Source organism: Larus michahellis, chromosome 1, assembly GCF_964199755.1.
Source record: "Larus michahellis chromosome 1, bLarMic1.1, whole genome shotgun sequence".
In the NCBI taxonomy this organism is placed as follows: Eukaryota; Metazoa; Chordata; class Aves; order Charadriiformes; family Laridae; genus Larus; species Larus michahellis.
The window spans coordinates 1,976,446-2,000,705 of record NC_133896.1 but is presented as its reverse complement, the minus strand read 5'-3'; the positions used below and the strand labels follow the sequence as shown (position 1 = coordinate 2,000,705).

At 52.2% G+C, this 24,260-nt stretch overlaps 2 protein-coding genes across 9 annotated transcripts in view; one reads left to right on the top strand and one right to left on the bottom strand.

Moving 5' to 3' along the window:
* The window catches only part of TASOR2 (transcription activation suppressor family member 2), a 51,998-nt gene extending 44,459 nt beyond the window's left edge, over positions 1 to 7,539 (top strand). For 5 of the 7 annotated variants that reach the window (XM_074573176.1, XM_074573174.1, XM_074573173.1 and 2 more), the window contains 6 exons: positions 250 to 378; positions 915 to 1,068; positions 1,690 to 1,795; positions 3,843 to 4,024; positions 4,442 to 4,556; positions 4,889 to 5,691. In XM_074573176.1, the coding sequence (XP_074429277.1) occupies positions 250 to 378; positions 915 to 1,068; positions 1,690 to 1,795; positions 3,843 to 4,024; positions 4,442 to 4,556; positions 4,889 to 4,892 (690 nt within the window). In that variant the 3' untranslated portion in view covers positions 4,893 to 5,691. Of the gene's footprint in view, positions 1 to 249; positions 379 to 914; positions 1,069 to 1,689; positions 1,796 to 3,842; positions 4,025 to 4,441; positions 4,561 to 4,888; positions 5,692 to 6,042 lie in introns of those variants that run through there. The other 2 variants (XR_012585289.1, XM_074573172.1) reach the window with 2 other exon arrangements.
* On the bottom strand, positions 7,141 to 23,980 carry GDI2 (GDP dissociation inhibitor 2). Of its 2 annotated transcripts, XR_012585290.1 has the most exons (12): positions 23,730 to 23,920; positions 15,475 to 15,582; positions 14,462 to 14,561; positions 13,071 to 13,205; positions 11,599 to 11,797; positions 11,099 to 11,230; positions 10,428 to 10,527; positions 9,231 to 9,402; positions 8,374 to 8,518; positions 8,073 to 8,127; positions 7,659 to 7,996; positions 7,141 to 7,354 (listed from the first exon to the last, which is right to left on the bottom strand). XR_012585290.1 is itself a non-coding variant. In XM_074573177.1 (11 exons), the coding sequence occupies exons 1-11, from the start codon at positions 23,772 to 23,774 to the stop codon at positions 7,841 to 7,843; spliced, it is 1,347 nt and encodes a 448-aa protein (XP_074429278.1). In that variant the 5' UTR covers positions 23,775 to 23,980; the 3' UTR covers positions 7,141 to 7,840. The 2 variants fall into 2 exon arrangements, 1 of the variants encoding a protein (XP_074429278.1); XM_074573177.1 differs by having other exon boundaries at positions 7,141 to 7,996; positions 23,730 to 23,980.
* Between the last annotated feature and the right edge of the window lie 280 nt (positions 23,981 to 24,260).

Here is a 24,260-nt window from a genome sequence, read left to right as displayed (position 1 = left end):
TTCTAAAAGGTTTTTGCCAGCTAAGGTAAATGGCTGCTGCTTCTCCCTCTGGATGGAGCCCCAGCCCGGAGCGCGCAGTGCCTTTGACAGAGGGACACCGTTAGGGTGCCCTTGACACCAGGGTGCCTGGTTAGGGTCGCTGTCTCCGTCCCCTCTCCTTGTCCCCAGACACGTGTGTGCCGGGAGCGTGGCACCACTGTTGTGAAGACAGTCTCCGTACAAACCGTCTTAACACGATTTCCGTTTCAGACCTTGCTGAAGAAAGACGGTTGCGTGGAGATCAAACCTCCGAGATTCTGCGAAGCGAAACACGAAGCGGACGACGACAGGCTGCTTGTCGTCATCAGGAACAAGGACATTTCCTCCCACATCCACAACGTAAGGCCCGAGTCCGTCCTTTTTTTCTACCCAGCACCATTTTTGAATATCAGGATCCATTTTAAAGATTTGAAATGTTAGGCTACGTATAGCTGTAGATTTAATTGTCAGTCTCCGCAGACGCGCTGTTCACTGGGAGAACGGTGCTTCATGAAGAGCTCTTTAAAAACAAGTTATTTGAAAAACATGAAGCCTGTCAGCTCTGCTTTTCTTCTGTCTCCGTTTCTGATCACCAAATAACATCGCTTGGAGTAGCCCAGCCCAAAGGGGTCAGGCTGGGCTTATCTTCTGTAACGGAGCGGCTCAGCCGGGCTTTGGCTCCTGGATTCCAGTGAACGTTGCAGTGAACCTGCCTGTAGCTCCCTGTATTGCTGGCCACGGCTTTGGGGTCGGGCGGTGGAGACACCAGCGTCGGGGTGATGCAGAAGAGGAGGGGGTGGGTTCCCCCGGTCTCTGGGAGCGGGGGTGAGTTGCGGAGAGGTGCAAATGCTGTTGAAACTCGGCTGCGTGTGCTAAAGCATCTCTGCCTTGGGCAGGTCCCGTGCTTGCTGAAGCTAAAGCAGTGTCCGAACGTGGTGTTTGCCGGAGTGGACAGCCCCGAAGATGTAACAGCTCACACGTACCAGGAGCTGTTTCATGCCGGTGGCTTCGTGGTGTCGGACGAGGAGGTGTTGGAAACGGTAACGCTGGGTGAGTCTCGCTTGAATGCAGACACGCAGACGTTCTTTGTTCGCTGTTTTGCCCACACCGTCCAAAAACTTGCCGTTGGCGTCCTCTGCTCCTGCTTTAGCGGGGGGCAATTCTTTCCCTCTATTTGACATTTGAGACCTCATCTGGGTAGTGAGTCCAGGTCAGGGCTCCCCAAAACATCCAAGTACAGCAGGGGCCACCGAGATGGTCAGGTGCTGGAGGAGGGGTTGTACAAGGACATTCAGCCTGGAGAAGGGAGGGCAAAGGGGAGACCTTGTCGCTGTCTTCGGCTCACTAATGGGAAGGGGCAGAGAAAACGGAGCCACAGAGCTCCTGGAGATGCGCCGGGATGGGGCAAGAGGTGACAGGGACAAGTTGCACTTCTCTTTTTTAGATAATTAGGGGGGAAAATCGACAGCAAGTGTGTTCAAACACCAGGACAGGAGCCCAGTTTCACAACCTAGGTTGTGAGTCTCCATCCTTGGAGATATTCAAACCTCACCTGGACAAAGCCCTGGGCAACCTCAGGTGGCCCAACTTTGAGCAGGGCTTGGGCCAGAGACACCCCCAGGTCCCCCTCTTCCACCCTTGGTTACCCTCTGGCTCTTGCTGTCTCCCCAGGCCAACTGAAAGAGGTGGTGAAGGTGCTGGAGAAGCTGAACAGAAGCGGGAGGTGGAAGTGGCTCCTTCACTACAAGGAGAGCAAGAAGCTCAGAGAAGACGTCAGGTAACGGCTCAGCGGTGGCGGCTCCCTTGTCCCTGCTGTCCTCGTCACCGCAGCAAGGACGTACCCACCGTGGTGGAGTTTGGTGTCCCTTTTTACTCTCAGTGCAGGGACACGGGGGGAGTTAGGTGCCTCTGTTGGGTTTAGGCCTCTTACAAGATGAACTTGAAGATTTTTGGTCAAATAAGAACTTCTCTTATCAGCGAGAGAGCGTGTGCTGGCTGGAACGGCCAGAGGCCAGCATTTGCTTGCTAGCAAGTAAAGTGCCATAGATTTTTTTTTTTCTTTTTTTGTACCTATATGAGATGGAGCAGCAGGACATGGGACCTGGAGAGGATCAGATGGCCTGAAACGTGTCTTGCACGTGATCCTGGATGAGGCAGAGCTCTGGCAGCTGCTCCGTGCACCCCGCTGTATCTCCATAAGGCGGTTTCCCCCATCGCGCTGGCAGCGACGCCCTCTCTGAGCGTTAACAGCCTGCCAAGGGGCTTGAGGAACGGCACAAACCTCATTTGAGGAGCCGCACACTCCGAAAGCTGCCCCTGTAGACGCTCCCTTCCCACCAGCTCACCCCAGCTCCCGCACACACACGCCCTGGGAGCTCGGGGCACCTTCCCGGGGCTCTCTCTGCCCCCGCCGTCTCTTTGCCGTTTCTTTTTTTCCGTCTCATCACGCGTGGGATTTGGGGGAGTGATGAGGAGCTCTGAGTTTATGACATGGAGAGGAACCGGGGTGTCGTGGGGCGTGCGTAAAATCAAACCCAGCTGGGAAAAGCAGAACTTCTCCTGTTGCTATTTGCTACTTATTGGAGGTTGTTTGCAACGACGTGTACTTAAATGATGCAATCAGAAAAAGAGAAGTAAGGCAGCGCATAGTATCCATTGAAATGTCCTGCTTTTATCACGTTTGAACTCAGAGAGGGATGTTTTTATGGGGCAGGCTGCCTTTGTCAGCGCCAGACCATGGGCCACAAGGGATGGCTTTCTAGTAACGACCTGCGAATAAAGAGGAAACCGGTCTGTTCTGTCGGAGCAGAAAAAGCTACAAATGGGGAGAAATCTCAGATCCTCTCCTTCACGGTGATAGCACAAAGCAATCAGTTTGAAGACCTGGTTTTCAGTCCGGGAGCGGTGAGGTGTCACAGAAGCTCAGGGTCGGGTATTTCATCGTAGTCTGTGGGATGAGGATTCAGCCCCCTCTGCTCCGCTCGGGGAGACTCCCCTGCAGTGCTGCCTCCAGCGCTGGGGCCACCAACAGCAGAAGGACACGGAGCTGTTGGAGCGGGGCCAGAGGAGGCCCCGGAGATGCTGGGAGGGCTGGAGCCCCTCTGCTGTGGGGACAGGCTGAGAGAGCTGGGGGGGTTCAGCCTGGAGAAGAGAAGGCGCCGGGGAGACCTTCCAGCCCCTGCCAGTCCCTAAAGGGGTTCCAGGAAAGCTGGGGAGGGACTCTGGAGCAGGGAGGGGAGCCATGGGATGAGGGGGAAGGGTTTTAAACTGGAAGAGGGGAGATTTCTATTAGAAGTCAGGAAGAAATCCTTTGCTGTGAGGGGGGTGAGCCCCTGGCCCAGGTTGCCCAGAGAAGCTGTGGCTGCCCCATCCCTGGAGGGGTTCAAGGCCAGGTTGGACGGGGCTTGGAGCAACCTGGGCTGGTGGGAGGTGTCCCTGCCCAGGGCAGGGGGTGGCACTGGATGATTTTTAAGGTCCCTTCCAACCCAAACCATTCTGTGATTCTGTGCCGCAAGTGGTTTCCTTATGCTCCATCGCTGGCACTCGTGTAGCGTCTCTTGACTCTGTGGTGGGATCATGAGCCATGGTCTGTCGGAGCTGCCTGGAGCAAGGGGTCATTTTGTTTTCTTGCCGCACGTGCGAGCTGTACAGCGACGCTTGCTCCTGCCGTCTCCATTTAGTGCAGGGTAACAAGCGTAAAAGCACCCATGAGGCTGAAAGAAACACGCCTGGGGAAGGCAGGTCCCATCGTACCTGCTCCTTCCCTGGGAGGGGAGAGAGGGGTGAAGCCCCTCCGCCACTTCACCTTGGCCCTCTCCCACCAGGGTGGACGCCAACGCCCGCAAGAAGCGCTTAATCCTCAAATCGTGCCAAGGGGCTGATCTCATCGAGGTGCTGCATTACCACGCCTGCGACTCCGGGTCCTCCCCCGAATCCCAGTCCGTCAACTGCTTGTTGAACCTGCAGGTTCAGCGCGTCAGCGCCAGGTTCGCCGTGTATCTCACAGGTGAGGACGGGCTCCGGGCGCTGCCCTGTGCTGGTGCCCTCAACCCCCACGAGCACCTTCCGAAATCGGCCTGGGAGGTGATGGAGGAAGTACAAAAAAACCCACCCCATTTTGCTCCCATTTCTCCTAGAATCACTTATTTGAGGTGCGGGTAAGGTGGGAGCTGATTCATTGCAAGTCGGTGCAGTAAAAGGCAAAACGAACAGATTTTTTCGGAGCTCTGCTAAATTCCGGCAATTTTTCGAGCCTGCGGATGGCTTTACGTCACGCTCTAATTCTGGCCTTGCTGGGCTGAGGCTGTTCAGCGTCGTTCATCTGCTCCCATTTGCAAAACAGGATAACTGCAGTGGGATTTGGGGATATTTTCTGTAGGTTTCAGAACAACCTTGAATTACGGTTCCCCTCCTTCCTTCGCAGAGAAGTCCAGCGTCAGCAGGGAGGTCCTCGAAAGCAAAGGAATCCTCGTGGCTGATGTCAACACCTTCCTTAGGACGATGCAGAAAGTGGCTTCCCCGTTTAGAAGAAGCTACTGGTAAGCAGGGGGGGAGCTTGGGATCGACCCCTTCTCCCCCAAAAAGTCTGGGAGCAGCTCCCGGATTGTCTGCGGGGCAGCAGGCGGGGAGCTGGAGTCCAGCGGCTCCCGCAGCCGAGCGGGGACCTTTCCCCGGGACTGGCTGCAGGATCTGCTCAGGGCCGACTCCTGAAGCCGTCCTGATGGCCCGTGCTCAGCAGAGCCACACTCGGCACTGCCGGCAACGGGAAACACTCCGGCACTTGCCCTGGGGAAGCTCCGCCAGACATCGGCACTGCCCAGAGCAAGGAGGGGAGCAGAGCAATAACCTGCGCCGCGTCTCTCTGTTGCAGGTGACGAAGCGAAACCGCAGCACAGCTCCTCCCCGGGCCCCGCGGCGCCGGTTTGGGCATCCCGGTCCTCTGCGGGACGGCCCCGACATCCCAGTGGATTCCCGGTGCCGCACACAGGAGCCGTGCGCAGGGGAAGGTTGGCTCTAGTTCTGTATGTATGTAGAAATTATTTAACGATGGCTAATGCAAATCCTCCCGGGGATTTACTCCCTGCCATCGACTTGCGTATAGGACGGAGGTTATTTTAACGTTACACAGTTTTAAATTATTGGAGTTTTTTTCAAGTGCTTAGTGCAGCTGACATTGGAAAAAACAGGAACAATAGATTTTAAAAAAAAAAAAAAAAAGCCGTTTACTTGAAGGTTAGGAACGGTACGAGTCCACAATGATAAAAGCATTTTCCATGGGGCTGTTGCTGTACACGCTGTACAGGCCGCCTGCGTTAGCCGCGGGGGTGGGTGTACATTTTTAACAGGTGTTGGCCACCGTCGCCCGAGTGCCAGCGAGCCCGCGGCCGCCGCTCCACACTACGTTCCAAGTCGCCCCTGTTGCCTCTTGGTACCGGTTCACTGCTGGGACCCGAGCGCGTTGCAGCACGTGGAAAGTCTTGTAAATAGCCAGACAACAGGAGCCAGGAACAAAAAAGCTCTTTATTTATGGTAGCTCTGACAAACATGCCGGGGGGGGGACGACGACAAAATGCCGCAGTTCAGACCTGTGTAAGATCCCCTACCTATGGATCTGGAGGACAGGGTTGTCCTCGTTTCTTTTTTTTTTTTTTTTAATAAAAGAATGCAAGAACATTATGTGCTGGATGACTTTTGTAGAGAGTTTGAGTAATAAAATCTAAAAACTAAATCTCGCCCACCGCTGGCTCTCTGGAGAGGGGTTCCCGCTCAGCCCCCGGCCTCTCCTGGCAGCAGGTGGGAGGAGAGCAGCTTTCCCAGCTCACGCAGAGATCAGAAACCAGCTTTGTTCTGCGCTAACCCTCCACGTTGAAGCCCACAAGGGAAGGAAAGAGCAAGCAAGATGGCTTGGCTCTAACGGTGGTGGGCTCGTGGAGACGCGGGGCTGCAGGACGAACACCCTCCTCCTTCCCCGAGGAGTAACCAGGTCCCAGCAGCGAGGGGTGACAAGAGCCCGTTTTTCCACAGGCGTTAGGTCTGTCTTGCCTCTGAAAAGGCTCAGCTTGTTGCCACCGAGCACTGAAGCAGCTCAAGAGAGGAAGCGCGAGGCCAGGGAGAACTTCACCGGCCACAGCTGGGCACCTCGCTCTGCCACTACCCGGCTCCCAGCGGCTTCAACTGGAAAGGCGGTTCCTGGAACCAGGGCCCAGGGAGAGGAAGTGCCGAAAGCCCCGAAGCGCAGGGAGGGAGGAAGGAAAGGGGCAGCTGGAGCCAGGCTTAGCCCAGCACCGGTTTATGAACGAGATGTGGTCAAAGCCCCGGTTCCTCTTCAGCAGCGGCACAAGAGCAGCACGGCTACAGCGGAAGGGAGGGCTGAAGCCTTCACCAGCGCCCCTGCCTGGGAGAAAGCTGTTCCAAAGGCATTTTTCTCTTTTTTTTTTTTTTTTCTTTTTTTTTTTCTGGCCCTTGGCCTCACTGTGTATAAACACAAGCCCTGCTCCTCGCTCCACACCTGCCCCCCCAACAGCGGGGTTGCTGCAGGCTGCAAAATCTGTGCCGTGGGATGGCTCAGGCTCACGCCGAAGAGGAGCATCACTTAGAGCGAGAGAGAGAGATCAGTGCCCTGCAGAGGAGCCGTAAGAGCAAGAATTATTTCATGCTGCTTCAAGGAAGTGCTATTTCTGGATGCAGGCAGTAGGGGGTGGCTGCAGGGAGCGAGAAGGCTGGCGCCCAGAGGCACGGTGACAGGCCTCGTGCCGCAGCATCTTCTCCCCTGCCAAAAAGCAGCCCCGAGAGCAGCTGGGGCCAGGAAGCCCAACCAAGGAAGCCTGAGCCCGATTATTTCTAGGAGGAAATGCTCCGCAACCACTCACGTTTCAGGCCTGGCAGGCGGGCAGAGATCCAAGGGATCTCAGAAAGGAGGTGCTGCTCGTACCACTGAAGTGAATCAGACCAGAGCACAGGACTGGTTTCCAGAATTTGGCTTTACTTCGCAGTACAGAAGTCATTTGGAGCCTTCAGGAGACACGAGAAGCACAGGCTCTGTCATACCGATACCGCAGTGCCGTTTGGTCCATCCGAGAAGCCACCAGGGGTACAGAAAATACTTCCACATCTTGCCTGCTCTGTAATTTGTTCTCTCAATTTTATTAAGATTAAAACACAAAGGAGCCTTAGGCACAGCTGTGTCCCAACCGATGTAAACAGTTTTAGAAGCTTAAGTGGAGGTTAAGTTCTGTGCCCAGAACGAAGCCAACATTTGCTGCTACAATAGATGTGGGCTTTGTCCATAATACAACTTGCCACAGAGTTAGATTGATGGGAAGAGACTTTAGGGATGCTGTCCACAATAATGGAGTGCTCAGTTTCTATTTTCCTTGATATCAGGTTTGGGTGACAGCCGTCACGGCTACTAGCTCACCAGAAGCACATAATTGTGAAGGATGTTTACAAATGATTAAAAAGACAAGGTAAGACACAGCTGTCAATGAGTTATTTCAAATCTGCACCAACATCTACGTCTGCAAAAAAAAAAAAAAAAAAAAAAAAGAAAAAGAAAAAAAAAAGGTTCAGTCTGCCTTTCGCTTACGAGGTTAGTCGTTAAATCAGTCAGTAATTTGCCAGATTCTGGACAGCAGCCCTACTAGAATGAAATAATTAACACATGATATCCAAAAGGGGAACATTACCAGTGCAGTACTCTTCAATCTCTCAGAGATGGGATTACAAAAGCAGGCCTTACAATATTGAATTTCATACAGTGTTCATTAAGTTCCTTATATATTCATATTAGCCGATTTAAATTTCTCCTAATTAGAGATTCTCATTACTGCAGCTCCTCCTCCCCATAGATATCGTTTTTCTTGCGTTTCATCTCCTCGAAGTCAAACTCTGATCCCATCATCCTCTTATAAATATCTTTGATGTCATCGCACGTCGTCTCAAAGTGAGTAGTGGCGTCGTAGGTGCGAGAAATGAAGATCTGGAAAGAGCAGCAGCCGTTTAACACCCAGCCTCTCTCCTCACCCCCTCAAACACGAGCGCGGCCCTGAACTAACCTGGCTTTCGGTTCCCAAGTCGGTCGGTGCAAACAGGTCACTGATGCTAACGAACCTGGAAGGAGGGGAAAAAAAAAATAAAAAATCATAAAGCTTCAGAATGGTTCTAGAGCACCGCTGTGGGTGCGAGAACGGTTGAATTAAAGACTCTGCCCAGCGCATAGGCAGGTGCAGAGGAAATCCAGAGTTTCAACACCTCTGCGCAGCCAAATGACCTTCAGATCCCCTCTGCCTGCATGCCTCAGGCCCGAACGCTTGCAGCAGAGAGATAAGGGGCAGAGGGGGCTTGTCAAGGCCTTACTTCTGCTCGATGGGCTCCAAGAGGTCCAAGGCCGGCTTGATTTCCTTCTCTGGGTCCGCGGTTTCCACAGTAGTGCTGGCAATGGCGATGTACTTCCCCTGCGCCGCCACGTTGTGTGCAGAGGAGATCATGCAGACGTAGATGTCTGGGGAAGCACATCACAGCAGCAGGTCAGGACGCGCCAGGAGAGCCAACAGCCCGGGTCAGGCCTGCCCCATCCAAAAAGCCACCTCTAACTTGCACACTCATGCGCTTCCTCCTGCTCCCCTGACACTTCTTGTCTTGTTTAAGACCACGCTTGAACGAGTTCCGTCCTTGCCCTGCAGTCCTACGTGCTCTCGGTCTCTTGGCTGATGGGCCTGGACACGAGCAGCCCCGTGCCATCTCCAAAATCCAGTTTCCTGGGGCTGTGAAGGCTCCCGAAAGCCAGCGGGGTCCCCGGCAGCCAGCCCACCCCTCTGTCTGAGGGCGAGGAAGCATTTCCCCTCCGGCACAGAGCCCTCACCCCGCTCCCAGGTCCCCACCCTGTGCTCCTCACCCACTTCTCCCAGGCTGGGGCACTTCCTTCGGCGGGTTCCTCACACGGTTTTCCGACCACAGGTGCCCCCCCACCCCCGCCCCGGCTTGCCCTACTGCTGCTCTAAAGCACAGCCTCGCTGGGGCCTAAAAAAATCTTGTCCTTGATTTTCGGACAAGGACATGAAGTCTGCCACAGTCTGCATTTTCCTGTTTGATCCACATCTCACCGGACCATGGGAGCACATGTTTGGTGCGAGGCCGTTTTAACGACCACCCAGCCTCAACCGAAGCGCGACGAGACCCACGCACACCCCCGGCACTCCCCGCTCTCCACGCACCTGATTTTCGGTTGACCTGATTCTGTGGAATGATGATCTGGCAGGAGTTGGCATCGTTTGTATTCTTGATCGGGTGGCTCAAGATGCAGATTACCCGAATCACTTGGCCGACCTTCGTGACGCGGTCCGAGACGTAGCTGGGGTCGCAGATGAGCTGTTTGCAGCGAGCAACCTGCAGAGGCAAGAGAGACCTCAGGTGACCACTGCGCAGAGGCGCGTACACAGCCAGAGGTGAGGAACCAGCCAATTTGGGGGGGGGGGGGGGGGGGGGAAAGAGCAATTCAAGGTGGTTGTTCCTGCGTCAGGTTCTTATCTCCCTGCCAGCAGCACGCTTCAGCTCGGGCCATCCAAATCTCAGTGCGTTACTCTTAAAATTAAGCCTACGTATAGCTGCGTGATCAATCACGTCTTCCCCTTGTCATTGACTACACCGTTAAGCTCTAACCACTACAGAGCCCAGTCCTTGCAGTCCAGGACCATAACTTGCTGTGGTCAAGGCTGAACCAAACAGGTAAGAATTGACCAGTTGGCGTCAGGACTCGTTTTTACAGTAATAGTTTACTATTTGAGCAATTTGAAGCCTCCAGGCTGCCTGCACTTGGGCACATCAGTCCGTAGCATGGATTATCACCTCCGCTGCTAGCCAGGACACATCATCCCCTACCCGGGAAGGACACATTACCCTACCAGCAAACCTATCCTACGCTAAGCTGTCCTGCGAAGCTCCCGCTCCAGTTGGGAGCACATTTATAGCTTCCAAGCAGCTCGCAGCACTCTCGCTCGCTCTATATTGCCAGGTGGAGAAAAAGCTGCAGAAAAGCCACGTGCCAGCTGCCTGAGCAGCTAAGACTGAACGTCAAGGGCAGAGCTGAGTCCATACCCAGGTCAGACACAAGCAACAGCTCCTCGCCGGTTCAGCCAGCCTGATTTATTCAGAAGACAACCTTGCCAGCCCATGGAGACCACATTCCAGCTCCTGGAGCAGGACTACTGCACTGCGCCGTGCTCCTCGCCAGGAAAACATCGTGTCTTAAGCGAGCTAGCGCAGGGCAAAACATCACCAGCCAAGCAGTTTTGGTCCGAGGGCCCTGATGAGGGTTCTTCTACTGCATTTGTTCAGATCGATGACCAACAGCCCCAGTTTGGAGAGGCCAGATGGGGAGCGGGGAGTAAGGAAAGAATCGGAAGGTACCGTACCTCCCCTTCAGACTTCACACCAACCACTTTGCCATTTTCTATCACAATCTCTTCAATGGGCTTGTTCAGCATGTAGGTGCCTCCGTATATAGCACTTAACCTGCAAGAGTAAAACCACTTCAGTGTGTTCCACAGGTGCACGATTGGTTTTTAACAGCCCTTTCAGCCCCTTGTTTCTGTTTCACTTGGGCAAACCCCACATTGGACTTAAACCTCTTCAAAATACACTGCTCAAACCTGCAGGCAGCAGATGCTCTCTGCTCTTCTTTCTGCGAGGCATCAGCCGGTATTTGGAGCAAGTCATAGGTGCGATTACATCCGGCTAGAAAGAATCTGCTTGGTGCAACCCAGACAGTCCTACAGTGCTGTAGGCTACACCATGTAGACAAATCCGACCTCTTGGATATACAAGATGCCGCAAATGGTATCTCTGCGCAAACCCCGAACTACCACTGCTAAGAGGAATCGCAGTAAACAAGCCCAGAAAAAAACAATCTCACATGGAGGAATTGCTTCTTGATTAAGACAGCAAGAGAGCTGTTAACGACCGCAGTATTTTTATGCGGCATCACCTTTTGGAAGCCTGATGACTGACTCCACATATCTGACCCCCCCCACCAGGTACTACAGCTGCATTGAGCAAACACTGGAGTCCCAACCCAAGTTCTCACCTTGCAAATCCCTGGGGCAGCTCTCCAAGGCCATAGAGGGGATAAAGGTACGGGCTTTTGCCGTATCTAGCCAGTGACTCGCTGTAGAGCTTAATCCTGTTGATTGTTTCTTGGCATGGTTGATCTAGATAGCTGGAGAAGGCAGTTACGTGATTTGCAACATTTCACAGACCAAGACTTACAGCAGGATAGACACAGAGAGCAAAACATTTGCTTCTTGTGAAGTTTCCTTCTCCACCCTCCAGCTGCTCCTGGCAAGTAATTCCCTGGAAGTTCCCTTTTAGAAGCACTTAAGTGTCACAGGGGGGTTTATTCAGGAAGGAGATGCTTCATTAACCCCAAGAACCCACAAGTTTAAATACCCCATCAGCAGAGGACACGGTATTTTAAAATTCACGCAGCATCGGGGACAGACACGCTCTGCGAGACGTCCCACCCTCAATCCGGATACGCGCCCAGCACCCCAGCTGATCTGGGGGAGCAACTGAACCCAGACTTACTCGTCAGTCCTGTAGAGCGCGAGGGCATGGCCCGTGAAGTCTATAACATCTTGCCCCAGGTCAAACTTCTTATACACATCGCGCATGGTGGTCTTCTTGGGATCAACGCCTTCAAAAGTTCGGGGGTCGTTCTCATCGAAGTTGGCAACATAGACTAGGAATTTCCTGAACCGGCGTTTCTCAAACAAGCCCATTAAGCCTAAAACCAAGGTATTTTTGTCAGAACTCACACAGCTACTAAATGGCTTTTCCATTGCCAGTGTATCAGAAGCGGGGAAGAACCACCGAGTGTTTCAAACATCACTTGCTAACGTGGAATTTGACCTCGAGGGCTAACCAAGGCGCTCTGTTCAAGCAGGAGACACCAAAATCTGCCATACCGGTCCACACTGGCAGCTGTCCCGCTGCACCGGACCTCAAGAGGTGGAGCAGCCAATTTTCCTCAAGGCATGGCTGGAGGCCGGTCTTCTACACTACTTCCAGCTGGGGGAAAGCCTGGAGAGCAGTTTCCACTTGGCCTGGTGTAAAGCCCAACCTGAGCTTCCATAAGCACAGACCTGCGTTTGGTATCTACCAGACTTGGCATTGTCAAAAAGCGGCGATTAAAGCTCCATCAAAGCGGTGCTGGGCTCTCCTGCAGCCTCACAAAGGAACCAGCAAGTGCTGCGAGGGTCAAAATTTCAAACACCAGATTGGACAAGGCACCATTTATGTGTTTTAATTTTCTACAAATTGCAGAAACAAGACTGGGTTTGATGAAACACGAAGGCAGAGACAGCACCAAAAGCACCTCCTACTTCTGCCAGCATGAGTCTCTTAAGAGACTACTTCAGGGTCAACAATGGGGCCAAAACTGAAGGAATGACTGATACGCCACTCACACACCCTGAATCTGAAGCTAACGGACAGCCCTCTGCCAGCTCCCACCGTATTTCACTACACTATTACGAATGATCAGTTGTTTTATCTGAGGAGTGGAATTTAAGTAGACAACAATTAAGATTAAGCCAGGTACCACACGACGGAATTAGTGATTCCAGTTTTTCTGCTGACAAAACGCAACATTTTTCACACACGCAATTCCATCCAACAAGGACCCAACATTAAATATTTATGGCAGAGCTGGGAGCATAAGCCCCAAATGTAACCTCTGGAGCCAAATTCTCACCAGATGAGCCACAGAACAGGCAGCTTGACCGGCTCCATCTGAAAGCTCCAAGAAAACAGTAACTCAAGGCTCAGGAAGCCCAAGACTCACACTGCAAGTGGCATTTGAAGTCAAATGAGATGCAGAAGAATCCTACGCTAAGCACAGCTTGTTACTGAGATGGAGTAGCTCCACCTGAGGAGCATCCAGATTTCTTTTCTACACGAGCACAGAATATCCCAAGATGTGGGTGGCAGAGACCTGTCTGGCCTTTGTTTAGAGATGGTGGCCCCGGGAGGACACAAAGCAAGGTGCGACTACTCACTGGATGCCAAGGCTTCTGCCTCAGTGGAAGGAACTTTGTAGATCTTTCCTCCCTTGTAGACGAAGCTCCCCTCGATCACCTTGAAGTCTAAGTAGCGAGTGACTTCTGTGTAGAGCAGCATCTTTACCAACTGACCTGGAAAAGAAGTTTGGCACAAGTCAACCAGCTGGTCTGTAGCCAGAAGCCAAGAGAACAGCGCTTCTCACAAGGCAGACAGTTCTTCCAACACAGCAAACCCTTCAACGGCAGCACCGCGTTCAACCCACACAGCTCTTACACCTTTGTCTAACAGACGGGGTGCGGCAGACACTCACTACTGCAATTATCAGGCAGTTTTAAGGCTTTCTTACAGGCAATTAAGAGCTTCCTTGTCATTACTCCAGCTTCCATCAGTCCTCTGACTAAAAGCCATCCCGCAGCATGTTAATTCCCTGCAGAACACGGCTGCTTTTTGCTCCTTGTGGTTCATTCACACTCAACATGACAAAAGTGGTCACGTCTTTGGGTGACAGCAGCTCCTCATCCTCACTATTCCGATGTAGCACAGCCTGCCTATTGGCTGTCCCACCAACTTCCCCTGGCTTGCACGCAGCTAATGCCGAGCTGTCCCCCACTGACCTGTCCCCACCCACTGTCACATCCCCACAGAGGGATGATGTCCCTTAGAAACACGCCACAATGTGCGCGCTGAGACTCAAGTGACCAAACCTTGACTGGAATCAAGTCTTCCACCGCATTAACCTTGAGCAAGACTGGCACTACACCATACATCTATCCCCTCCTGCTTCAGGGACAAGGTATTTCAGTAGCAAGCGGTTGCTATTTGGCAAAATGAGTTGTGCCTGAACTCGTTTGCATTGATAAGCACTTCCGCAATAGTGGGTTTGGTCCAGAAGACCCGTCCCAGTACTGGAACACAGATTAAAGAATGAGGATTTGTAACATCAATAAGGGATGAGAGAGTCTGCAAGCCACAAAAATAGGAACAAAGGGAATTAACAGTCACCATGGAATCAACAGTTTCTTCCTAAGCCACGGAAGAATAACAACCCACAAATTCATGGCATTAACTCTGGCTAGAAATACAAACGCTTTAAGAGAGGATGCTGGAAAACGGCCGTTCAAACCCTCCAGATGTGCCACTGCTGCACGCTCCAAGCTGAAGCCATCTCCCGAGTGCGAAAGGTCCACAGCCAGAAGGAGTCACGGAGCAGAAGCTGTGGTGCTTCTGGCATAAACGCGTGTGGATCCGCTCGAGCGAGCTTTCTGCAGCTCTTTGATTAATGCTTCCGCAAGCTCACGACGAGATGGCTGAAGGGCTGTTTATTCGATCCCAGCACTGAATACCAACCCAGCTTACGAGGCAGACTCGGGAGCTCAGTATCGCTTACCGTTAGCCATAAGGAATTTTGGAATTAGGTCCACGTTCCAGTCTCTTCCTCGCCCCATAGATTCTGGTGGAGTTCCTGGTAGATTAAACCTTTTGTAGAGCTTCGGAGAGAATACAAAACTTATTATACTAGAGGAAATATCTCTGGGTATAATTTCTCCCACACATGTACACACTTTCCACCCCCACATCCCCCCAGCTGAACATAAGCTCTTCACATCAAGCTTTTGGCTAGTGTTTTAGCTCGAATTTGACTTTGGATGCAATACACAATTCACATCCAGTAAATTCTTAAAGTAGGAATCAGACAGTATTATTTTGCTCATTCAGTCTTTCTTTCTCCAAGGCTTAAAGCTTGGGAATTTATGACCTGCTGAACTGAAATACCATTTAACATAGCTAAAGGTAATCTGATCAAAATGCCTGCTTCGGGAGAGGGTGGGCTCCTCCATATACTTAAATCAGATCCCCCAATATTAATATTTAACCCAGTTAAGCAGCAAGGAGAGCAGAGATTTCCTGACATCAAACTGATCAGCCAAACTAACAGCTTTAGGGGCTTCACAATCGCAGGGTGCAAGCAGTAACCCAATGAGATGGTGCCTTTTAGCTGGAAGCGCTCGCAGACCAAGGACCAAGTGTAACGTCAAGGCACAAAGAGCACGCAGCATTTCTTAGGCCAACATTTGCCGGCAAGTGCAGCAGCAACGATTTATCCGAAGAGTTTTAACATCTAGCTGTCGGGCGTTATACCTCTGAACCATCGCTCAATCACTGCGTGCTTGAATCTTGGCTGGGAACTACAGAAAACAAGTGCTATCTACCAAGTATAAACATACACACTGGTTTCTCTCCCCGCTATTATCTGCTGTGGAAGTGCCATAAAACATTCTTACTCAAAGGAAACCCTTAAGAGTAATTACTTCGAATCCACCCCTAGGATAGCTCGAAATAAAGCCCCCTTTTATGTGCCTGGGGAGGACACAATAGGCGGGTGTCAGCCTCCGTACTTACATCCTCCAGGGGTGTAATGGATGCGCTTTCCCCTCCATAGTAAGAGTTACGATCCATGTGAAGGACTTTCTTTCCATTCACTGACATAATCCCGGAGAGGATGCATTCCTACGGAGAGAGGAAAGGAAAGGATGCAAAGGACATGTTAGTTGCATTTGAGCCTCCTTCCGCTTTTCCTAGCGATGCTCTCTCAAAGAGCGTGTTCAGACAGCCTACTGCATGCCTGGATCTGAAGGTACCATACCGGCACAGTCCTTTGAAAACAAACACACCAGTTGCCTCACTCCAAAATTAAGATACACATGCTGAAAGACTTATTTGAGACAGATTAACCCCTTACTAGGTTCGCTGTCTGCTCTGGGCAAGCCAACCAAGATGTTTTGACCACACGACCACCACCTACCAGGGCTCCCCTGAGGAAGTTTCTGTGAATTTCGTGCATTTGGGCTAGATTAGGAAAATCTATACTCCTAAACCACCAGCTACCAATTTCAGGATGTCCACAGAGAGGCCGCGCTGTCATTTATAGGTGACAGCGGGAGCATGAAGTCTTACCGAGACATCAGTTAAGTCTCCTCAAAACCTTAACCGTTGATATTTGCCACACTGGGACACACAATAGAGTCAACAGCTACTCTTAGAGGACAGAGGAAGCATAAACAATAAATTAAGCCATTTGGGAGCTTTATCATCTCAGTAGACACTTGGATATCCTTGCTATGTGCTCACTGAGATTAAAAACACCAAGATTACTTTGAGCAGCAGATCGGCTGCCATGTTTGAACGCAACACCAAGAGGCCGAGACTAATTGCAGAGGGACACAAGTTGCAGCTTGCAGAACCAGCTGAAGACTTGCACGGCTAAATCCCCATTAAAACACAACGTTGCAACTAACTCGGTCACCAGCTCTGGCACTCACAAGCCAAAGAGCTTAAAAAAAAAAACAAACCTTGAATACTTGCACGCTTATTGTGGAGATTTCACTGACTTTTCCCCGCTCTGCCTCAACTCTCTCCACAGGCAGAATTACATCTGCAACTGGGCTCTCATTCACCATCAACATTATCTAATTTGTAGTTCCCAGCCACATTTCACATTATCTTTTATTCAGCCTGTAAAACCCCACATCCAGCTGCCGAGAGATGCCACCGCTGCACATCCTCACGCCCAGGAGCGGTTCATTCAAGAACACCAGCAGCTTGGTCCTCCTGGGAGAGACCTGTGTCTCCGTGAGGTCCTTTGTGTTTACGCCACCTGCCTCCTGCCCCACGGAGCGCTCAGGACTCTCCTCGTGTGTCACTTCCCCCCTGCTGCAGCGTGTAGGAGGCTTATTTCAAACTATGTTATGACAACACTGGCCAATATGGGTATCGGTTAACTCAGCCAAACCACAGTAATAACACAAGAAGTCTCCCACCGTATATCGTTTATGTGACTTGCAGATCATAACTCTGTTAATCCTCGGTGTAAAGGAAGCTTTTAAAACCATCTTCAACTTCACCAGCCAAAAACCAACGCCCACGGTAAAGGAGGGGCTTATTTTGTTCCAAAGTGTCCCAACACCTGTAGCTGCGTGGATGGCTGGCAGGGATCGCTGGTGTTGGGACTTGCTGTTCTGGTGCTTCCAGGTGGCAATGGGCAAATCTTTTCTGCTGGAAGAGCGAGGCACTTCAGCCAAGGCCCCAGAGAGCAAAGCTAGAGCTGCTCCCTGGTGCGTGGCAAGAATGGGCCACTCCAAGCTGTGGGTGATTTCAAAGTTTGACGGTCATCACGTGGATGGTGAACAGAATTAGCTGCAGTACTTCCCACAAAACCTCCCTATGATCCATCAGCTGCTCCTTCCAGCACCATACCATCCTCCACAGACTCCAGATCTCCCACGTCCTACAAGACGCCTCTACTTTTTCCAGCCAGGCTGAAGCATGCAGAGACCCTGCCAACAGACGCTCCTGCACCAAACCCTGTGTTAAGACCCTACTCGAGAGCGCCATAAGCCCTACAAGGCCGAGGAACCGCACAAGTACAGATGGCTTTTATGGTGTCAGTTAAATCACTAATGATTTACCACATGCAACGTGGGACTATCACACCAAATGCATCACCACTAGCCAGTGTGATCTCAGTTAAACCAAATTCCTGGAGCTCTACATAAGGGCTCTGCTTTGATTCTTTGCTCTGTCCTGTGATTTTATCCCCCCTGGAACATCTTCCAAAACCCTGGCTCACCAGCTCTGCCAGATGGAGGTAGAGGATGGCCAGCGTCCATGCTGGAGCTGAGCCACGAAGAAGCCAACCAGGATTTCAAAACAAAATAAGTATCAATTGGAGGGATGGAGTTACAGTAAAATCTGCAGAAGCTACGCTCCGTGGTTGTCAGCTGATTTCCTTCCTCCATTCAAGGAAACTTCAAAGCATTTCTTGCTCTCTCTTCTCAGAGCAGCACATCCATCACTTCCCAGTTAGCATGTATCCCTTCAACAGGTTGCCTGTCCAAACTGGCAGCATCCCCCCTAGGCAAATTTGGGTACCAGCAGAAGATGTAAGAGGTCTTAAGTACCTTTTCAATCTTATTTCATACCCATTAAACACCGATATGGGCATCGAGGTGGAGGTATTATGACACTATTTTATCCAAGGCTCATTTAACAGGTTTGTAATGTCACCCAGGCTCCTGCAGAGCCCCAAGTGTTGAAATCCCGCGCAGGCTTTTCGCTGTCGCTTCCCTTCGCAGCCGATGAGGCAACAGCACGGTCATAAAACACGAGAGGCACAATAGATTTATCCTCCCAGCTCAGCAATTCCTTTCGACGGCTGCACTGGCTGGCCGCTGGCTAGAGCCATCCACGGGCGCGCTAGTCCGCGTCTAGGAACCGCTTGATATGTCATTCTGTCGTTCGGGTCAGGGAGCGAGGAAAACAAACAGCCTGTACCGATAAGGGAAGGGCTGGAGACAGTTTAGACTGCAAATAAAGAAGGGGAAGCGTCAGAGTTCAAATCTGTGGCTTTCTGACCATATTAAAAACATCAACCCTGTGCAAATGGATAAAACCGAGCAGCTGTTGACAGCAAAAAGGGGCACCAAGACACAGCAGGGAAAGCTTCAGGTATCCAGCTGGGGTCGAACACAACCTTCCTGCAAATTACAGTCACGCTGTGCTACTATAATCCACCGCTTCAGCCAGTTCAGGTTACGACAGGCTCCCAAGAGGTCGCATTGTGCTGTCGAATGAATGACAGAGCAAGTCTTACAGCGATTGATGTTGTCTGCGGCACTGCTTGGCCGCTTCAAATGGCCGGAGAGCACAGAACCAGAGCACAAGGCGCACCAGAAACGTGGAGATAGCACATCCAATACAAATCCATGAAAAAAAAAAAAAAAAAAGGAATAATAGGTAACTTGGAGGTATTGGCATTTCCATGCTTGCTTAAGACCGTCAGCTCTTCCCTCGCTTGCACAAACTGCTCAGGAATAGACCTTCTGCACACAGAAGCCTTCAGGAATGGAGGGAAGCAAGTCGCTTTACATGGATTTTCTCCAAGTAGGGCGGCAGTTCAGAAAGACTCAGACAGACCGATGGAAACTTGAGCCAGCGTCGGTCCATCTAACAGCACCGAGGGGAGGATTCCACACAAAACATTTAGCAAGATCCCTTCATCTTCAACAAGGGGTTCTGGCACAGCAAGAGCTCTTTCTTAGAAAGACAGGGCTGTGCAAGTAGTTACACACAGCTCGTTAGCGTCGCCCAGGCTATTCCACCTCTAACATATGCTGGCCGTGTCTACCACACCAGACTCTGGCAAGCAACGCTCAAAGCTCTACTTTGCAAAAGCAATTACTCATGGCACTTGAGCAATCCCCTCAGCTACCAGGGGATGATGCAAGGGACAGCGACACTCCACTTGGTCCTCGCAGTCACTTGGATGTTTTTTAGGCACTTTAAGTAATAAGGCCTGTGTCTATACGATTAAATATATCTTGAACCAAACAGTCTTGGCTACTCTGCTCCTACAGAAAGTGAACGTGTATCTTTGCAATGGATTTATATAGCTTTAACGCGGTGAGGCAGCTGGCAGGTAAGAAGCTTAGTTCAACCCACTGGCGCCTGCAATGAGACAAAACCCAGCAGGAACATGGTGTCCATCTACCGGGGCTGAACAGGGTAGTTTAATTATGCCCAACATTCACGTCAAATAACCCAGGCTGTCTGGAGCACAGAAAGCAGGGAACGAACTCCTGTCAGAGGGCACAACATTCCACTCCTGAACATCCTGGTAAACAAGTACCGAGCCATTTCCAGACCAGAGAGGTATAAATTAAGGTGAACTGAAAAGACAAGTCTGAAAATAAAAACACTAGGTGTTCTCCAGCCTGCCGATTACTGCACCAGATTAAAAACGAGTTTGTGCAGTAAGTCTGGAGAAAGATGCTGCCTAATCTGCAATGCACGATGCACCTAGCAAGCCTAAGCCAAGGATCTTAAAGCTATTAAACCTTGAGTAACTTGGAGAAGCCATTTCCACCAGCACCTCCAGGATGCGGTAGCTAGAAGATCTACCAGCTCTCGTGCTGGGACAGCCAGACCCACCAGCACTGTGCAGATACCTGCCCTGTAGTTACCACACACGGCCTGACACTTCACCACCGCTCGATGCACAGAGGGATCGGGAGGAACGTAGCACTCTCGTATGAGTTAGTTATACCTCATGTTAGGTTTGAGTCTGTCGTATCAGCATTAATTCAGGATTAAAAACGCACTGGGATTATTTTTTCCCCATACTGCTAAAACAAAGCTTTACAAGCTTGGCACTGCAACGGGGTCTCCAATTAGCATCCATAAGGGAAAAACTGAAATATTTTGAGTGCCGGTAATCCCAGTCCTAAAGCTGCCTTAGTTTTGCATTACTGCTTGAAGAAGAGATCAGCACCTGAAATATTCATGTTCCGAATTTCAGCTCAATCAAAAGTGGTATCTCTACACGTGCTCTTGTGTGCTTACGTAGAGGTGGCCCTGCAGACCCAACCAGAACAACCACTGCGACAGATGCATTTGCAGCTCTTTTACAAAGGCTCCGCCGATTTATTTTTTTCTCTTTAAACCAACAACCGAACTTTCACTTTGGGAAGAGAAAGAAAAATCCCCCCAGATCAGCAGCTGCTCACTGCCTCTCCCAGATGGTCTGGATTACAGATATTTTATGGGCTTTGTAAAAGTCCTAGAGATGAACACTGGGACAAGTCAACCATCAACTCTCATGGGACGAGACACAAGATGGGCACAGCCCACAGGTAGCCTGGCAGAGTGGCACAGTGGTCCAGTACCCAGGAAACAGGACCCCCAGTTAATCTTCTTTTGTTCAGGCAGCATCGAGATCAATACTTGAGGTGCAAGCCAGGCTTTTCAAGAGAGGAGACACAAACTCACTCAGCTACAGCAGTTGCCTGGTGGGACTCCAACACACCATTTCTGCAAGGGCCAGCTTTAAGAAAAGGCTGGTTGAAAACATCATCTGAAGTTTCACGACAGTTCAAGGCTCTTTGGAAAAGGAAAGAAACAATGTGTATACGCAGCGCGTTTTCCAGTTCCTTTTCCTCAGGAAGCCTGACTCTGCCAGCACTGGTACCAGACCAAAGTTGGAGGAGCAACCTTCAAGCTTGCAGTTTGATGCCTCATCTGACTGCAGAAAGAGTCCTGTAGCCCAGCCTGAATCAGGCTCCGCTCTGACACTACTTGCCAGCCACAACAGTTGAGCCAAAATCTTGCATTTTAGGATCGGGAACATGCTGGCTGCACCAGGACCTCTGGTTTCCATTCACTTGCTTTTCCGCACCAGCTGCTCAAGTTGAGGTGAAGTCCATCCTGCTCTAATTGGTATTTCAGAGGTAAAGCCTGCACATCAGCAGCAAAATAAGCGCTCCTGCACGCTCTCAGGGTCTGGAGTTTGGTCATCACACCTTAAAATACGGCCATAATTTATTCCTTTTAACTCAACTGGTGATCATTAGCATTAGCTTGTCTTAAAAGTGATTTCACAAGAGGCCTTTTGTCAAATTTACATTGGCATTTGTCAGTTTGAGATTAAGCACGGTGCTTACCAACTTGATACCACAGCTCACTCTAAAGCATAAATTAACATTTTAATGGAGCTCAGATCTATTGGAGGCCCCTTCACTAGAAGCTCATTATATTTCACCTCCCCAGAAGTGCGTTTCCCTGGTTTGGTGAGCCAGAGACAGGTTTTTAGGACAAGCTGCAGCTTTCCCTATCAAAGGGAAGAAGTTTTTGCCTCCTAAGTCATTCCTGCTACCTCAAAGGAACAGCCTTGAGAGAAAGGAATGAAAGCAACCAGGAAAGTTGGGTTTACCCTACAGCAGCAGCTGGGAAGACGCTCCCACACTTTGCACATTTTTCTTTGTGCCGCATCCTGGTTTTGTTACCATTATCCCCATACTCAAAACAGGGGGATGACAAACCAGATCTGCCTTGAGTGGCTGTGCCCCAGTCTGTCAGCAGACATGACGCCTTCGCCACTGTGGCAGCCCCGTCAATCACAGCCCCAAAGCCACAGTAGGAAGTGCATGTATTTCTATTTACAATTATCATCAAGAGGGGAAGTGGGGGAAATCCCTCACGGCCAGCCCCAAAGATCTCTCTTTGTGTAGCCATCTCTCTCCCCATTAACAGCAGGAAACAAAAGCAGGAAAGGCCATTCAACAGCAAGGAAAACCTCCTCTCCACCATGTTGGATTTTCTTCCCCCCTTCTTCAAACAATGCCTCTCGTTTGTAACCTGCAATCCACCCTTCAGCCCTTATTAAACCCGCAGCGGATAAGCTAACAGTGGCCCCAGGCATCTCCCCGGTTTGAAGGAAGGCAGGAGCCAGGAGAAATCCTCCAGCAAACCTCACGGGCAGCAGCACTGCCATTTTTTTTTTTCCTCCCCTTTCGGCAGCCTGCAGCGCGGGCTGCATCCTCCACAATAGGACAAAGCCTCACGACGGCTCATCCTCCTCCCTCCGCCGCACCCCCAAGTGCCATCAGCTGTCAGCTTTCCTCAGGGACGACCATGGGGAAGCGACAATGCCAGAGAGGAGATTTTTTTTTTTGGGGGGGGGGGATTTGGGGGGGGGGGAATCAGGCAAATTTGACAGGCGTGCAGGGCTCGCCCGCCTCCCCATCCCCCTCCTGCTGCAGTCAGGGCTGGATGGAGCCGAAGGCTGCAAAGGCGGAGCGGGGAGAGGAGGAGGGGGGTGTGTGTGGGGGGGGAAGAACCAGGTCTGCCTCCACCCTAAGCCGGGCTGGGCTCCGGGGAAAGGGCTCGATGGACCTGCAGCCACCTCAGGTTCGGGATGGGTGAAGGGAAAAATCAAATAATTAAAAAAAAAAAAAATATATAAATAAAATTAAAAAACAGGCAATAAATCCCCGTTAGCGCTTTATTGTCCCTCGTCCCCCCCGCCCTCTCTCCGCTAAACAACTGCATTTCCTGGGGCCTCCCACGGGCAGCGCGGCGGAGGGAGGGCCCCCCCCCACACCCCCTGGAGTCTGGAGGGGGGTACGGGGGGGACACCCAAACAGGGGGCTCCGTGGTAGTCATATAAAAGCAGAACCCAGCCCGGGGGGGCGGTTAGAGACGGGGGAAAAGGACGCAAGTAGGCGAGCCGGGGGTGGGGAAGAATCAATGCCCGGGGGGGGGGGTGGTGGTGGTGGTGTCTGTGTTAATGATGGGGGGTGCTATGATAATTAGACGAGAGACGGGGGAAGGGACGCAGGTGGCGGGGAGGGGGGGACAGGGGACCAGAACCCAGGCACCCCCGGGTAATATTTAGGGGGGGAAGCGGGAATCGAGGCACCCTAACGGGGCTGGGAAGGGGGGGGGGCACGATAGTGAGGTGACACATGAGGGAGAGGACCGCAAGGTCCCAGCGGGGCGTGGGGGGGTGAGATATTGGGGAACAGATCCCGACATCCAGAGGAGGGAACCAGGACCCGGGTGCCCGGGGCGGGGGGGGGAGGCGGGAGGGGGAAGCAAAGGGAGCAGCCCCCAGGTCGGGGGGGGGGGTTAATGATAATTAGGTGATAGACGGGCAAAAGGACACCAGCGCCCGGGGGGAGCGGGGATGGATACTGGGGGTGAGCGATAGGGAGGGACCCAAGCACCGAGGGGGGGCCGGGGGGTGCGGCGGGGCCCGGCAGGGCGGCGGCCGCCCGCGGCAGGCCCGAGGCCCAAGCGGGCGGGCGGCGGCTCCTCCTCACCGTGAGGCCGGTGCCCAGCACGATCACGTCGTACTCCTCATTCATGGCGGCGCGGGGGAGGGAAGAGCGGGGTGCGGGGGGGCGTCTCTCGGGTCTCTCTCCGCCGGCCGGGGCTGAGGCGAGCCGGGCGCTGCGGGGCCGCGGGAGCGGGAGAAAATGGAGCCGCCGCCGCCGCCGTGAGGAGACCGCGCCGGGAGGGGGCGGAGCCGCACCGCCCCCGCCCCTCCCGCCCGCCTGTCAATCACCGCCCCGCGCCGCCCGCCATTGGCTCGCAGCGCCGTCGCTAGAGGGGGCGGGCGCTGCGCCGGGCCGACGGCGCTGCCACCGTGGTGGGGGCGCGGTGCGCATGCGCGGGGCTGCGCCGCGCTTCCCCCCCCCCGCCTTCCTCCCTCTGCCCCTCCGGGTCCTCAGTGGACACGCACCCATGGCACCCGTGTCCCCTTCCGGTGCCCCCCTCTCCATGCCACCCCTGGCCACATGGCACCCACGTCCCCTCCCTGTGCCCCCTCCCCATGGTATCCCCCCATGGCA